Genomic DNA, 17,787 nt, shown 5'->3' on the forward strand with positions numbered 1-17,787 from the left:
GAGGTAACATTCACGTAGCAGCGCCACCTCTGTGACGGAGAAAATTGCAACTACTGGCGCGCAACGACTTGCGCCACTATATAGGGTCCTATGGCGGGCACGAACTCGTGACGTCATCAACACCGCTCGCGCGAGCAGACGCGGCAACCATGCTAGAGCCTTTATAAATGCCACAGTCTCTGAACATATGAGACACACTGTTTTAATGCTCCCAGTGGGAAGTATGAACAGAAACGAGTCTGTCCATTCCGGATTAAATGCTCTATTTTCGCTGTCCACTTTTCTTTTTTTGGAGAGCGCCATTTGTTACTTAATTTTCTCTACCTTTCTCCGGCTCCGTTGTCTGTTCCTGTCCCTTTCTCCGTCTCACTCCTGTTTCTCAACTTTCTTCAAGTCAGTCGTCTGTATATCTCCCTTTGTTTTCTCTAAATGTATGCTATCTATCGTCTTTTCATGCGTGACTTGACTCGTAGATTCGCAATGTTTACCGCCTGTAATGCACAGACTTGATTGGCTGAGTAGTATCACGTGGGATTGGTCTGTGCGTTTCCACAGCAGCTGAACTGCTACCGTAAAGACTACAAAAGCTGCGCCGGTTAAAATGGAAGCGCGCCGTCAGGTTTTATCACAGCAGCTAAACTGCTACCGTAAAGACTGTCAATCATCTGGGGGGGCACTTGGGGTAGCCAATCAGATTTCAAGGGGGTCAAATGCCCCCGTAGCCACCCCTGTAGCTCCGCCCCTGCCGGTGGGAGGTGTTTCTTCCTCAGGAGCGTGGCTCACTGGAGAAGAAATTTTTTCTGGGTTTTTCTGTTGCATTAGTATAGAGGACTTTTTTTTTTTTTTAATAGAAAATTTTAATTCCCCGAAAAAACATTCACAGTCTGCTAGAAAAACTGAGGCTCTTGTTAGTTCCCTCTTTGCTCTGCTTCTCAGGATCTTAATAACTCCTCCCAATCTGTAAACTTATGAACAAGACATGACAATTGAAACACACCCTAACTCTAAATGGCGTTTGTCACACTTTTGTAACAACTTAAGAAAGAGAAAGAAATTCAATTTGTCCAGCTGTGGACAGGGAGAAATACAAACCAAATAATACAGAAACGGTGCATAAGCGAAAAACTTTCTTTATCAGGAATGTCAAAAATCACGTCGAATGGCGTGACAAACAATGCCTTAGAGACAGCAAACTCTCCTCTAAGTTTGCGAAACCCTCATTTACTCGACTGATAACAACTCTGCAATTAGCACGTTACCTGAAGAAAACTAATAGCCACGGACACCCGCACAAACAGCGGCGATCCGGCATGCACGCGCAGCCCCTTGTTCTCCCCTTTTTGAACAGAAACCACTCTAGATCTGCTGGAGCAGTCAAATATCTTCGAGCGGTGAACCCCCCCTCCACAGTTGCATGAAAATTAAAAAATCTGATCCTGTGTCCTTCAAGTATAAATTTATTCAGTACATCCGACTCTGTTTCGGGGAAACTGCCACGCAGCCCGGAAGTCTTCAATCCTTCGTCCCAACAATCGTCAGGGGAGAAGACTTTCCGTCAATTCATCCAATTTTTCTAGTCGACCCACTCAGTCGGGAATTACAAACTACTTCGTTACACAATAGCTATTTGTGCACGGAAACCCCAATATTGAAGACAAGTTCCCCAAATGGGATATTCATTTATAAAATGAATTTATCTTGTCTGTTATTTGTTCGAATTCACTTGTCAGGACACTTATTCACTTTACCTGTGTGAGGCTATGTGTTTATACTGGACGTGTTACCATTCAATGAAAACATCAGACAGTACATTAACACTTGGATTTACCATGACCAGAGGACAACTTAATTCAGACAACTTCATTTAGGTTATTCAATATGCAGAAATTTCACATTTAGTCATTACGTGGTGTTCTGCTCACCTTTTTTTGGCGCCTCTCATTTGTCTGAATAAAGCTGTCCCTCCTATCACCTCGAGCCGTCCTCCCTCGCACGGGGGTCGCACGGCACGGTGGTCTCTGAGCTCGGCAACCTCGTGTCACGGCACCATTTGTTAGATTCAGTTCTTTTAGTTGGAAGCTCAAGAACGGACCGGAGCAATTCAAGTGAAAATGATGCCTTTATTTGTAGTCACACGTCAAAGCATATCAGCGCTGGGCTCAGTGGGAAAGAGTTCCCGCAGGAAGTCTGTCAGACTGCGCCACGATTTCCGGGTATCATTTGTATTTATAGCCTCATAGGTTGGACTCACATTCGACCGAGTATGATTGGACATGAGTAGGTTCAACATGCTTCGTCATATTCTCTGGATCAGCCCAAAACAATGTGTGTGTGTGTGAATCTGCCCTTGCTTTCCCAGGCTTTCCTAAATGTTTTGTCTTTCTACTCCTGGATCACTTTAGGTCATAATGGAAAAGTACTGAGACTTATTTCATTCATAATGTCTAAGAACAAAGCGAATTTTAACAATTCAATGGTGGCAGTGTTGTGTTACCATTGCAGAGCTCAGACTCAGATGCAAAAAACGTCAGAGATGATTCAGGTGTTCGGCAGCTGGCTGCAGTGTCACTGCAAAACATGACTGTCTCTGCCACAGTAGCAGGAAATAAGGCAGTTTTCTGGTAAAAGTTAAGTTGGTTCCATTTGTAAAAACAAAATTTAAGGCTGATAAGGAACCCCGCTCAGATGAATACATCTTAATGCATCTCATCCAAAATCACATCATGATGTGAGATACTATTTGTTATTGTTATGGATTTTGGAAGAGCTGGAAGTTGAGGACCCAAATGCAGGACTGAGGAGGCGAGGGCAGCAGGTGATGATGAAGGCTTTATTGATAATCAAACCACAGGTGCTGCCAAGGCAGAAACAAACTCACACAAAAAAAACTATAAACTAAACTTAAACAGATGCATCTGGACCTTCAGTTCATCCATCTACTGTTCACTGAAGCCTCGTCAGAAATGGTCTCCATGGAAGGGTGGCTGTCAGGAAGCCATTTATAAGGAAGGGAAACAGGGAGAAAAGGCTGAGCTATGCCAAATGACACAAGAAGTGGACTGAAAATCAGTGGCGACAGGTCTTATGGAGGGATGAATCCTCCCCAGAGCCCAGACCTCAACATTACGGAAGCAGTGTGGGATCATCCTGACAGAGAACGGAACAAAAGCAGCCAACATCCAAAGAAGAGCTTTGGGATGTCCTTCAAGAAGCCTGGAGAACTATTCCTGAAGACTCCTTAAAGAAAGGACACAAAGCTTGTCTGAAAGGGTTCAGATTATGTTGAAGAATAAAGATGCTCAGACCACATTTATGTTTGCACATGTTTTAATAATTTGCTTCAGTTAATTTCCGTTTTCATGGCAATATAAAGATAAATTACCTTTGCAGGGTCATTGATTTAATTTCAACTTCAATTATGATCTGCATTTTTAAGAAATTTGTTTGGAATTAGTTCAAATTCTGTTTTTACAGGAAAAGTCTCAGAGAACTTGTAAGAAATCCAGAGAAAACAGAGCGCCAATAAAAAGGTTTTTATTAAAGGTCTCAAGAATACTCAGCACACTGTCTTTGATGTTAGCAGGAATTAAGAAGGAAAAAGTAAAAACAAAAAAAGAATTCTAACTATCTAACTAATTTTACAGTGCAGGATAATATGGATCATACTATGGATCATACAAAGCATACTGATAAGAACATCACGATCCTGGTTTCAAAGTTGTGAGCGAGGTCTGATGAGGCAGAAGAGGCTGTCAGCATGAACAGGGTGTCCGCTTAAAAGGATTTCTCGTCCAGACTTCTTATGATGCCCTTGACCCAGGAGAGACTCGGATCCACGCAGATTTTGGAACCTTTTTTTCCTGTAACAAGACTGAGACAAAGAAGTGGAACTGTTGATGTCATTTTCAGAGTAAAACGCTTCATTTTCCAGTAAAGGCATAGCTACAAACACTACGATGAGAGGAAACTTGACGGCCATAAGAAGAGTGAGAAAAAATGACAGATCAACCAAAAAGTACGACATTTAGGTGATTTACATGGGTTTTATTAAATTTTTAATTTACTGACTGATTATTATAGTAGTTCTTGTTAGAGTTATGAAATACTTTGTAGATAACATATTCAGACTGAGGTAAACTCAGTTTGGAGCACTTACATGGCTGCAGCCCTGGGGCATCGGGAATCAGTCATGTAATACGATTTGATTAAATCCTTTCTTATCCTTCCTTGATAGAATTCAAAGCAGCAGTCATCAGGACCAGTTGAACCCTGCACACATGCTACAACAGCCGTATCATCAGAATACTTCTGTATGTGGCAGGACTCTGAGTTGTACCTGAAGTCCGATGTGTACAGGGTGAAAAGAAAAGGAGCCAAAACAGTACTCTGTGGAGCCCCAGTACTGCATTCCAGTGTTCCAGAAACACATTTCCTCATCCTGACATACTCTGGTAGGCAAACTAGAGGGGATCAAGAGCCTCAGCAACCTGCAATCTCTTGCGACGAACAAGGAGTCTCTCCAAGGTCTTCATGATATGAGATGTCAAAGCCACCGGTCTGTAGTCATTCAGCTCCACCGGATGCCCCAATTTGGGCACTGGTATGGGACAAGAAGTTTTCCACCGCACCGGGACTTTTTCCATTTGAATGCTCATATTGAAAAGCCTCTAAAGAGGGACTGCTAGTTGACCAGCACAGTCCCTCAGAAGCCTTGGACAGACTCCATCTGGGCCTGCAGCCCTCCCTGATATAAGTCTCCTGAGCTCAGCTCCAACCTCCTGTATAGTTAGATACAGAGGTTGTAGAGTAGGGATGGTGACAGGAGTGATGTTTCTATCAATCATAGAGATGGGGGTGCAGCTGGACAGAGGAGGGCTAGTGGTGGGAGTTGCTGCAGAGTTGGAGGTGCAGCTGGACTGAGGAGGCCAGGCGGTGGGAGCAGCCACAGATGTGAAGGTGCAGCTGGGCTCAGGAGACCTGGAGGTGGTAGCTGCCACAGATGTGGAGGTGCAGCTTGGCTTAGGAGCCCTGGTGGTGAATGCTGCCACAGAGGTGGAGGTACAGCTGGGCTCAGGATGCCTGGTGGTGGAAGCTGCCGCACAGGTGGAGGTGTAGTTTGGCTCAGGAGACCTGGCGGTTCTCCTGAGAGTTCTTCAGTCTGTATCCAGTGATGGTCCTCATACCCCTCCACACCTCCTTGGTGTTATTGTTCTCCAGCTGTCTCTCTACCTTTTTCTTGTACTCCACCTTAGCTCGACGTAATGTCTTTTTAAGCTCCTGTTGTATACTCATCTGTCTTTCTCCATCCCCATTCTGGAACGCCCTCTTTTTCTGGTTCAGGAGGTCTTTGATGTGATTGGTGATCCATGGTTTGTTATCTGGATAACACCTTACAGTCCTCACTGGAATCCCAGTGTCCCTAGAGAAGTTGATGTAGTCTATGATGGTGCTGACCCTCCTGTCCATGTCAATGTCCATTTCTTCTTCCTCCAGCAGTACAGCCCAGTCTGCGACATCAAAGCAGTCTCTCAAAGCATCACTCGCCTCTGGTGACTACTTCCTGAAAGATCTGGTAGTAACAGGAAGTCTTTGTACACAAGGTCTATATGTGGGTTGTAGATAGACCATGCTGTGATCAGATCTACCCAGTGGTGGAAGAGACACTGTCCTGTAAGCCTCCTTCACGTTAGCTTAGAACAGATCTAATGTCCTTTCTCCACGCGTTGGACAGTCCACATACTGTACAAAGCCAGTCAGGCAGGAGGAAAGAGAGACGTGGTTGAAATCCCCTGTGATTGCAATGAATGCCTCAGGATGCTGGGTCTGTATCCTAGCAACGGCGTCATGGATGACGTCACACGCCGTTGTAGGTGCCGCCCTCGGTGGAATGTAAACAACGATGCTGACTGTATATGGGAACTATCTGGGCACATAGAGTACACGGAAACCAACTGACAGCAGTTCAATGTCTGGACAACAAACCCTCTCCTTAACGGTCATATTGTGGGGGTTTACCCATGTCTGATTAAAGAACAGTATAACACCTCCATCCATCCATCCATCCATTATCTGCCGCTTGTCCGGGGATCGGGTCGCGGAGGCAGCAGCTTGAGCCGTCCCTGTCCCCGTCCACTTCCTCCAGCTCTTCTGGGGGGACCCCGAGGCGTTCCCAGGCCAGCCGAGAAACATAGTCTCTCCAACGTGTCCTGAGTCTTCCCTGGGGCCTCCTCCCAGTGGGACGGGCCCGGAACACCTCACCAGGGAGGCGTCCAGGAGGCATCCTAACCGGATGCCCGAGCCACCTCATCTGACTCCTCTCGATGCGGAGGAGCAGCGGTTCTACTCAGAGCCCCTCCCGGATGACCGAGCTTCTCGCCCTATCTCTAAGGGAGAGCCCAGACACCCTGCGGAGGAAACTCATTTCGGCCGCTTGTATTCGCGATCTCGTTCTTTCGGTCACTACCCACAGCTCGTGACCATAGGCGAGGATAGGAACATAGATTGAGCGGTAAATCGAGAGCTTCGCCTTCTGGCTCAGCTCCTTCTTCACCACGACGGGCCGGTGCAGAGCCCGCATCACTGCAGACGCCGCACCGATCCGTCTGTCAATCTCCTGCTCCATTCGTCCCTCACTCGTGAACAAGACCCCGAGATACTTGAACTCCTCCACTTGGGGAAGGATCTCATTCCCGACCCGGAGAGGGCATTCCACCCTTTTCCGGCTGAGGACCATGGTCTCAGATTTGGAGGTGCTGATCCGCCGGATAGTATAACACCTTTTATATGCAAATATTAGCCACAACTATGGGATGTGTGCAGGTTTAAGGATTAAGATCAGGAGTTCACGTTACCCCTTTTTTTCCCCCTAAATAACTAATCTTCCTTCTCTCCGGGTACTCCGGCTTCCTCCCACTGTCCAAAAATATACATGTTAGGTTAATTGGTGTCTCTAAAGTGTCCCAAGGAGTGAGTTTGAGCATGTGTGTGGTTGTTTGTCTCCTTTGTCTCGTGTGGCCCTGTGATGGACTGGCGACGTCTGAGAAGTTCTTGTAAGAACAAGCCACGTCAGATTCAACAAATGCTCTTAACTTTGGAAAAAGTGTGTAAACGACCTGCGTAAATGATGAATGCCATCCGTGCGTAATTAAGTGCATGTGCACGAGGATAGAACATTTGCATACTCCAAAATGATACCATTAGGGATGCACCGATACCGATACTGGTATTGGGTATCGGGCCGATACTGTTCTAACATACTCCTACTCGTACTCGTTAAAGTTAACCGCTACCATGAACCGATACCATGAAGACCGCGATCAGAGGGTGTCCAAGTCCTGGTGTGCAATATACAACTACACCAAAATATTTTTTATCTTATTTACTATATTAGTACTTTGTATGTACTCATTTCATAATACAGAGGAAAACTCTATTCCCTAAAAAATTATTAAAAAAAAAAAATCCTCAGAGAACCCATATTTCGCTGTAAACGCAGTTGCGCAGGTGGGAATTATGAGACTGTGACACATCAGAGGCAGAAGGACAACATGAAAACAGAGAAAGAGCGCTTTCTTGTGCGAAGCAAACCACCAACCACCAGTGCAGAGACTGCCGACAACCCACCACCGAAAGAAAAGAGGAAAAAAAAAAACTGTCAGCTGACAGTATCATGAAAGTTACCGTCTTATGGCTTCAGTTGGACCGGGGGTGTCAGCAATCCTCAGCCCGAGTGCGTCCTGTCGGGAGAAGTTAGCTAATGCTAACTTAGTTAGCTATGCTAGCTTAACTGCTAGTTAGCTAATTCTTCAGCATCAGACTACCTAAGCATCTCCCATCACGTGATTGAGCACCTTCTTCTTTTCCTCACTACCTGCCTGTGTGAGTTGGCGTTCTCTGCTCTGGTTAAACATGAAGAATAACAGGAGGGCACGGCTCTCTGTTGAACAGGAGGTGCTAGTGGCCCTCTGCTCAGTACCACCGAGGATTAAAGAAACCTGCGCGCCCCGACTCACTAATTTGTAAGTAGAAAAAATATTTACAATAGCACATGTTTCACTGATTGCTGAAATGTTGCATTGATAAATTGTAGTTTAGGACCATGGACAATGCAGCTTCCTTGCATTGACAGTTCTCTGTGCCGAGTTTCTGCTGAGTTTCCTTTGCCTCATTTTTAATTTTGTGACCTGTATGGTTTAAATGAGTGTGTTTCTGCTTTGATGAAGCCTAATTTGATAAAGTTTCAAATTAATTTTTGAAATATTTAGTTAATAAATATTTCATGAGTAATAGTTGTTTTGTCACACTGTATTTGGCATTAGTAAATAATAATGCACATTTACAGATATTTTACATGATATGAGTGATAACACGTGTTATAAGGGCTATTTTGCACAATAGGTGTGCCTTGAGATTTTTACTTGTCCTTTGGTGTGCCTTAGGCACAAAAAGTTTGGGAACCACTGGGCTAGTGAGACCAAAACCTGTCTTCCAATTCATTACATTTTTTTGTGGTAGAAGTATCGGCATCGGTACTCGGTATCGGCAAGTACTCAGATCCAAGTATCGGTATCGTATCGGTTTGAAAAAAGGTGGTATCGCTGCATCCCTAGATACCATATTAGGAACTTTGCTTCCTCACTCCTGTGCCAGGAAATGTTGAGTGTTGAGTCATGAGAAAGGCATCAAGGCGCAAAAAGAACAACTTTACAAGCTCTGAGATTGAAGTTCTGCTTTCTGAGATCCAAAAAGGAAAATCTGTCATTTTTAGCAGTGTCAGCAGTGCAAAAGCAAAAGCAATTACGAGTGCTATTAATACCATGTCATCTATAGTTCATAGTGTCACCGAAATAAAGAAGAAATGGTTTGATATGAAAATGTTTTTTAAAACAAAACGTCTCGCCCTGGGCAGGCGCTCGATGATTGCAACTAAAGCCGTGCAATCAGTTGTTGCCTCATCATGATGGCTCTTTGATGGGGTGGTCCATGAGGGGGGTCTTCTGGCACCACACCTTCTGGTCTGCCAGGGCTGTTTCAGGTAGTAGGAGACCCTCGTTCATGGCAATATTGTGCAAATTTGGCATGCCTTCTCTGGGCTATAGAGCAGTTTGCCCACCCGCTGTATCGAGACACACCCACCTGGCCTTCAGCTCAGTGCGCTCCACAACGGCACGGGGGCTTTGATGCGTATATGTGTCTCGTGCTCCAATTATGATTGGCAGTCCAGCCACGGCATGAAAGTCCCTCTTAATTTGTACTTGTTGGACAGCGATGTATGGGAATTTGATGTACCATGGGTGATAAACTGAGAGTTTTGATGACCAAGAAGAGCGCACGACTCACAGAGGACTGGGACACATGTACCGATCTGTCTCCAATCTCCCTCTGAAATGTTCCAGTGGCTAAAAGTCCAAAAGTGGTGAGGACCTGGACGTGTGGTGGAATTGGGTTTGATCGGCGTGCATATTTGCAGCAGCACAGTCCTTGGCAGTCTTAATCGCGATGTTAGCCATTCGTCTGTCTCCACAAGGGTATCTCCACATAGAGCCCTGCACTCACTCGCCCTGACTCGCGGGACCCAACGCAAAGCAGTGCGGCGCGGGACACGTTTTGAAAGCTCATTGCGGGCGCGGGCGGGAGGGGGAGTGCCTAGTGCGATGATAAGCTGCAGTCCCGCTGACTAAAAACGTGAGGCACAACGAGAGGGACAGGGCATGGTTAACCTACTTAAATAATAATTGGATTACATGTTACATTTTCAACATTCTGGGTTTAGAAAAGGTAGGGTAATTAATAACACATATTGTTTTCATTCCACTTATTTGCATTTAAATCAATGTAACGTGTAGTCTGGAAAACCAGCGCCAACTGCTGGACGGCAAAATGTTTTGCCTGCGGTTGGGTCTGGCCTCGATCCACTTGTCATTTTGAAAATACTGCCCTGAATCTGGCAGATGGCAATTAAACCAATCACAACGCAGAGATGTGTTTTGAATCAACGCGGGCGGGCCAGAGGGTTCTGAGGGAGTGACGACAGAGCAGTGCGACGTTGGGCAGTGGAAGCGAACATAGACAAGCGAAAGCACAACAAGAAAGATGGCGGCGGCAATGGAACAGTGCTCGTTTGATTCAGCCTTGGCACACAGCCATTATAACGAACAGCCTTGCCACTCTCTATTAAGCCCCATTGTACCGGCTTTTTGGCTGCAGTTCCACCAGAATTCCACTGGGAGCGTTGGTGGAGACCAGAATGAATGGGGCCCAATGGAGCTAGATGCTACAAATGGTCAGTTTCACCTAAGTCTCCTCAAGAGCGCTCAGATTTGAATGTAGTTTCTGAGAGCTCAACATGGGTTTCAAGTAAAAAATCAACTGAACGAGTACATATATCCCTTTGATTTCTTACTGGTTGGCTTCTTGTTGTCCACAACGCGCTAGCATTGTGCTAATGACAGCTGGTCGACCAGCTATGTATGACGTCATATACACTTCAAATCCTTTTTTTAAGCAAATGAGTGGCTCTAAAAATCTAAAACTCAGCCATGGGTATTTTCTAAACATTCTCTTTCGAAAACAACATTCGAATTACTAGAGAAAAAATTATATCTTGAGATAAGGGCACGAAAGGGGTATAGCTCCATAGGACTCCATTCATTCTGGTCTCCAAAATTGGGCGCCCCACGTGGAAAGAGGGTGGAACTGCAACCAAAATCGCCTCGTTGGAAACCCGTTGGAAACTCGTTGAAAAAAGTTTTGGAAGAGTCCCCTCCCACCAAAGCTTTCTGTCGCGCTTACTACGTCACAGTCAGTTGCGCTGATTGGTCAGAGCATTGGCCTATAGGCACAGACGCGGTTTGAAAGACAACGGGTTGTGCTCATCAACAATGTTCCGTTGTATCCATTGATCGGTGCCAGACTAAATTAGACATCCAATCCATTTAGGCTGGTTTATCAGGCTATGTAACGTGAGCTGTAGGCTTAGATATGTATGCTCAAATCCACTCAAAGTAGGGGGCGGGGCTCCATCACGCTGTGTTTAAAATCATATTAACTAAAAATATATACTTTTACTTCCAAGAATGGAAATGTGACGAGTGGCATTAAACATATGTGCAATGTATTATTCTTAATATTCACGGTAGATTTTGGTAGGTATGTTTGGTAGGCTTATTGCTGTAAAGCCTCAGCTGCTTGTGCCATCTGATGCGCTCCTGCACTATGTGCCCCACGTGAAGGATCGGACAGTGGTGTGCGCAGCTAAGATCATGTTTCTTTCCTCGAGCAAATGACAAGAACTTCCGTGAGAAGTAACGCGAACGTCTGAATCATGCGGGAATTGCGGGCAGGAGCGGGACAAAATATGACGCGCAGGCCTCTATCTCCACGGTCTCTTCCAAGAGCCTGACGTACTAAGGCATCCAAAAGTAGCAAGTCAGCAGCTGGTTACACTTCCCATTCACCTTGTTATATACAGATTCAAATGAACCATCAATTAGTGCATAATTTAAGTCAAACAGAATAATATCAGCATAATTACGGGGTATAATGTATATATTTATTTATGTTTGCTTCAAAGTAATTAAATATACATTAGTCGAGCAAACTTGATTGGAATAACAGCGGACTATTTTACTAAACTCCTACGACAGGTCTGGATCACTCGTAAATTCTGTTCGTACCTGAAAGAAAACGTAAAATACGAAAATATTGGTAAATGTGCAAATTCTCTTAAATCACTCGTACGCACGATTTAAGAACAAATCTGTGCGTACGGTTCTTGCATGAGGCCCATTGTCCTGTTACATGACTCACTTTCAGCCAAGCTTTATCTGTCAGACAGATGGCCTCACATTTGACTCTCGAATACTTTGGCAAACAGAGGACTTAATTGTAGACTCAATGGGCCTCATGCAACAACCTTATATGGTATAATTTTGGGCGTGTAGTATGCAAATCTACTATCCTCGTGCACTTTAATATGCACGGGTGGTATTCATCATTTACGCAGGTCATCTACACACTTTTTACGAAGTTAAGAGCATTTGTTGAATCTGACGTGGCTTGTTCGTACAAGACCTTCGTCCGAAAAAAGTAAGAGAAATTTAGAATAAAAATACGAAAATGTTCTTGCATGAGGCCCATTGACTGCAAGGTGCCCAGGTCCTGTGGCTGCAGAACAAGCCCAAATCATCAGCCCTCCTCCACTGTGTTAAAGGGATAGTTCGCCTCTTTTGACATGAAGCTGTATGACATCCCATTTAAGCAATATCCTTTATAAACATTGACTTACCCCCCGCTGCATCCTGTGAGCCGAGTTCCAGCCTCATTTTGGCGTTGACGAAGGTAGTCCGGCTAGTTTGCTAGGGTCCCGAAAATAAAGCCTCTGGCTTCTCAAAACAATACGCGTTAAAAAGAGTAATACATTTGCATCACAAAATCGTCCCTTCAGAAAAAGTCAGACTTCACATCCCTTGGCGCTATTTTCTCTCTACCTTCGTATCACTGCGTGCTGTGTAAACTGTGCAGACCGAAGAGCAGATCGAGCAGCTAAAAGCATAGCTTCAAACACTAAGATGAGAGGAAACTTGACGGCCAATAAATATAGAGAAAAAATGACAGATCAACCAAAAAGTATGATATTTAGGTGATTTAGATGGGTTTTATAAAATTTTTTATTTACTGACTGATTATTATAGTAGTTCTTGTTAGACTTATCAAATTATTTTTAGATAACGTATTCAGACTGAGGTAAACTCAGTTTGGAGCACTTACATGGCTGCAGCCTTGGTGCATCGGGAATCAGTCATGTAATACGATTTGATTAAATCCTTTCTTATCTTTCTTGGATAGTATTTGAAGCAGCAGTCATCAGGACCAGTTGAACCTGAAGAGAAGATAATTTAGTAATGTGTCGGCAGGGTGTCTTTCTAAGTGACATAGTCGAAGGTGACCTTACTGTTGCAGACAGCTGTAGAAAACAGCGCAGCTCCCAGGATGCAGAGCAGAAGGAGGTAAGTGGTCTTCATGATGATTCAATATTCCTCTGGTGACGACGACGGAGGGTAACACCACATGCGGGGGGGGGGGGGTAATGTGTCGGCAGGGTGTCTCAAGTCTTACTTTAAATGAAACGCTTAAGAATGATGAAGCTGTTGTGGAAATGCCAATATGAGTTATATATACCTTATGCCGCTTATAGGGCTCTTTAATGTAGTCATAACAGCATGTCATCATGCAAATATACAAACAAATAACCCATATGACCATTTTAGTTTGAAAACTTGCTGATGTGAAAAGATGAGGCCCAGTGAGACAATAGAATCATTAAATTGTTTTCTTTATTTTTAGCTTTTATAATTTCGTCAAGGAGATTAAAAATGTTCGTGCCTTGGTAAACGCTGAATGATACGTCGGACCCATTCATCATTGAGAGGAAAACACATAATTCTATGTTTTCTGGTGATCAGCCTGTTAATGAGAAAATAAGATTTTACACTGTTAGCTGTAAACAACAAGATAACATTCCTTTACAATGAAAACACTCATACTGTTTTTTCTTTTACTTACACAACAGCCTTGATAGGACACCCATAAGTTCTTCTGTATCCTACAATGATTGATGTTGGTATTCTCCTCTTAGATATTGACAAACAGCACTCTGAAAAAAGGACAAGAGGACATTTAAAATAGAAACAAAAAAAAAGTCAAAGCTTGACTGGAATAAAGATCATCATTGAAGCTTTGATTAAAAGATGTCTTCCATCTAAGTTTGTGATGGAGAGCACAAACTTCAGCACACACTCACCTAGTGGCCGCTCGTAATCCTCTCTCGGCTTGTCAGGGACTTTTGAATCTTGACTCAGTGTAATGAGAGCAGCTTGTGAGCTGCTGCTGGGGATCAGCTCAGAGACTGAAGTCACTCCTGAGGTAGTTGGTCTCTGTGTCGGAGGAGTAGGCTCACCCAAGTCTCTAATAAAATGAAAACAAGGAGGTGTTTATTTCCAACAACAAGGCTGTTTTACTTAAAGTCTTCATTGAGGAAATAGTTCAGCATTAATGTTAAAAACCGAGCAACAAAAAAACTAAATGCTCAGCATGCGTCAGGGATACTTTACCATTTGTAACATCAAACTATGGAAAGCAGCTGAACAAGGATGGAAACTTGGTCACAGAGTAAATCTACAAATACAGATTGTTTCTCTCATATATTTTCCCTTTAATCTCAGTCAAATAATGAAATATGTATAACGTTCTTTAAAAAAAAGTTGTCACACGATCTTTGAATGAGAACGTGTTCATCCGTACAGAATGTATCGGCAAGAATTTTTACTTCAGAGAACTTTTAGGGCCATTTTCACTGATACTATCAGTGAAAAGTAAAGATTGTGCCGAACAAAATTAAATGTGAATAAATGTCACTTTCAGCGTAAAGGCAATGCAACACAATCAGGACACAGCAGACCGATGACAGCCTCTGACATCAGGTGAAGTGAAGTGAAGTGAAATTTATTTATGTAGCACTTTTCAGCAACAAGGCGATCCAAAGTGCAGGTGATGGTGTCCTGACAATATCTGTCAGTACTGATGCTGGGCAGATATGTCTGTGCATCCCTGATAAACAGTTGTGTATTTCAAACTAATTTAAACACGGGGTGTTCTTGATTTAGTCTTTTTGCTGCGTAGAAAAGTAAAATAATCAGTTTGACTTTTCTGGACCACACGAAAACAATAACTCATGTGTTAAACCATGCAGCTGAAAAGCTGCTGTTACTGGCTCCTTTGAACGTGTTACTTATAAATGCGTTTCTGATAAACTCCTGTCACCCGCATCGTCTTTAGTCCCGGCACATAGCTGTGAGAGCTAGATCTGTGTGGCAGCAAAACACCGTTATGTGTAATTCAAGGTTAACCCCAGTGAATGGGGATGCATTTGTCGCATAACACCTGAACTCTGCCGACAACAGGATGGAGTAAGACTTACCTTGTACAGGCATTATTTTTAATCCCAAAATGGTGGAAAAGAACTTACGTCAAGTTAGGTTCATGTTCTGGTGAAGCGGACGAGTTGATCTTGCCGATGGAGTTGAATTTTTCATTTGGTGTGAGGTTTCCTTTCTCTATCACCGCAGAAAATACAAATTCATGTAGCAGAACTTTAAACAATGACAACATTATTTCACCATTGAACTGTGACCTTTGTCACACTTCACCCTGCTCCATAGAGTGTTTCTATCAGGACTGTCAGCCCTACTATTAAAGGTCCCCCCATCACCATGCTTAATAAACCAGTGATTCCCATTACATTTATCACCACGCCACATTAGCTTCATAAAGGAGAGACTAAAGCTTACCAGGGAATGTTGTGTCAATGCAAAACTCCCCAAATAGCACCTCCTCACCAGAGCTCTGGCTGCTTCTTCTCTGTACGAGCACTGCATATGAAAACACACCAACTCACTGTGATGGACCTGCTTCACTTCGCATTCATCAGATTTCAGAGCAACCAACAGACAAACAAGAAGGAGGCAGATTCTGCTGTCACATCGTACCTGAGAAAGGATCTGGTGTTAAAAAGAAGGCGATCCATACGATGTTCAGCAGAGCCACACTGAGCTGCAGAGTCCGCTGCATGTTTCTACGCGATGCTGTGAAACTTCACTCTGCCAGCGCTAAACACAGACTGGGTGAGATACATACATGCAGTAGGATGAGCCACCAGGTCTTCAAGATTTTAAAATAGCCTCATGCGTGTGTTGCACAGATGTGAAATGTGTCAATCAACCACAAAACCAATTCTCTGCAGACTGTGTGATTCACTTTCACACGAACAGAACACTGTTCTCAAGCACATGGGGGTCAGTTTTAACTCTCACATTTTCACACCTTTCACACCACAACAAAAGAACCAGTCAGAGAGCGGGAAGGACAGGAATCAGGGGGAACCTTTCAACTCCACACCTGGAAATTTGGGATTCCATTAACGAGAGCCATGCGTTCATTTCACAAGGACGAACACTAAGCTTCGTTTAATCATGAAGTGCATAAAGTGCTGTGTCTGCCAACAACGGTAACAACACAATCAACAGTACTTCTGTTCTGCACAGGTGAAAATATGCGGCCCAGTGGGTTTCAGCACCAGTCCCACCATGAGGGCCATTATTTGAGATGATTTTTTTTGTTATTATATTGTTGCAATGCTTTTAGCTTGATTTATTAGGTTCACATTTCCCATAAAAGTCGGAAACACTATGTAGAATATTAAAGACAAATCTGCCTCATTCTACTGTTTGGGAGCCAGTCACTGCATACCAGTATTTAGAACCCAGAACAATTTCACATGTTGAATCTAAAAGTGTGCTCCCTGAAGAATATTTGCATTAAAGGCGAAAAACCCAAGAAAATCTCATTGACACATTTTAAAGTTTTGTTCTGTTTGGAAATGACTCTCTTCTTTTCTGGTGTAATATATGTTTACTACAGACGACTGTAGACAACTGTGCCGTCACCCGGGATGCAGTGCAGAAGGATGCAAGCTGTCCTCTTAATGCCTCAATATTCCTCTTGTGACAATGATGGAGAGTAACGCCACAGCTGATCCTCAAACTAAATTAAGTTGCCTCTAATAACAAAAAAAAAGAAAATGTCATCTGGTGTTTTATATATGAGGGTTTTGGGGGGTTTTTTAAAGTGAGAAGGTGTCAGGAGTGTGAAAAAACAAGGGCTGTGGTGGTTTCAAAGCTAAAAACTGCATGTGATAAACTTTCCACTCGTTTGTACTCGGTGGTAATATGTGAGGAAGCTCTGAGGTCTAAAGGAGTCTCGCAAAACTCACAAGTTTAAAGTCGGAAAAATAAGAAGGGAATATGTCACACAAGCTGAAAATAGAGGTTTTACTTCTACACCTTCTTCCTTTTCTTCTTTGAAAGATCACAGTGTGATTTCAAACATAAACATTCATCATCCAAGAACCTTAATGCACTCAATTGATATTTTCATTTTATAATTCCAAAGGAGTTTGGACACTGTGCAAAATGTAGATAGAAACAAAATGCGGTGATTTGGAAAGCTTCTACACCGATATTTCATCAACAGTAGAACATAGAAAGCATATCAAATGTTGAAAATAAGATATTTCAGCATTTCGTGAAAAATATTTGATATGCTTCAGTCCTTGGTCTTTATGCAATTATTTTGTATTTTATGAGGCTCCAAATATTTCAGTTTCACAGTGTAGTTTTGGCCCAGAGAGGATGGCAATGTTTAAATGTTTTCTGTGTTCTATTGTGAATAAAGTATTGGTTTGTTAGCATTCTGCTTTTATTCACATTTTACACAGTGACCAGACTTTTGGGGATTAAGACTGCAGCACGTGTCTCCAGTTTTGCTCGCCAATGCACAGAATAGCAATACTGACAGGTACAGACTGACTAATGTAGTCTTGAGTGTCCCCACAGGCTTGCTCAGGATATAAATGAGTTACCCCAATGACACCAGCTGCATAAGAACAAAAATACACCATAGGTACATTTACACAGCACCTGTGATATCTATCAAAGTACAGTTCAGCAGCTCTGCCACAGTTTTAACTTTTAAGAGGCTTCTCTAATTTCAGTTCTAGTCCGTATTATCACAATGGAGAAATCTCTAATTGATGGTTATATTATGATTATTGTGATTTCATTCTACTGAGAAGCCGCTGATATTTTGTCTGGCTTGATGAACAAATATGAACATTAATGTAAGCATTCTCAAATGGCGCCGCCCTAGAGGCAATAGTGAAAGTGCTTCTTC

General features: G+C 43.3%; 1 protein-coding gene across 1 annotated transcript; it reads right to left on the reverse strand.

The window, feature by feature from the left end:
- Positions 1 to 3,563: 3,563 nt before the first annotated feature.
- LOC142368754 (uncharacterized) lies at positions 3,564 to 15,657 on the reverse strand. The gene is made up of 11 exons (XM_075450932.1): positions 15,546 to 15,657; positions 15,348 to 15,428; positions 15,026 to 15,113; positions 13,802 to 13,965; positions 13,564 to 13,654; positions 13,382 to 13,464; positions 12,953 to 13,030; positions 12,769 to 12,880; positions 7,871 to 7,898; positions 4,157 to 4,269; positions 3,564 to 3,871 (listed from the first exon to the last, which is right to left on the reverse strand). Exons 1-11 carry the CDS (start codon positions 15,625 to 15,627, stop codon positions 3,775 to 3,777), a joined length of 1,017 nt encoding a protein of 338 aa, XP_075307047.1. The 5' UTR covers positions 15,628 to 15,657; the 3' UTR covers positions 3,564 to 3,774.
- Positions 15,658 to 17,787: the final 2,130 nt, after the last annotated feature.

The sequence above is a fragment of the Odontesthes bonariensis genome, chromosome 19, assembly GCF_027942865.1.
Source record: "Odontesthes bonariensis isolate fOdoBon6 chromosome 19, fOdoBon6.hap1, whole genome shotgun sequence".
Classification (NCBI taxonomy): domain Eukaryota; kingdom Metazoa; phylum Chordata; class Actinopteri; order Atheriniformes; family Atherinopsidae; genus Odontesthes; species Odontesthes bonariensis.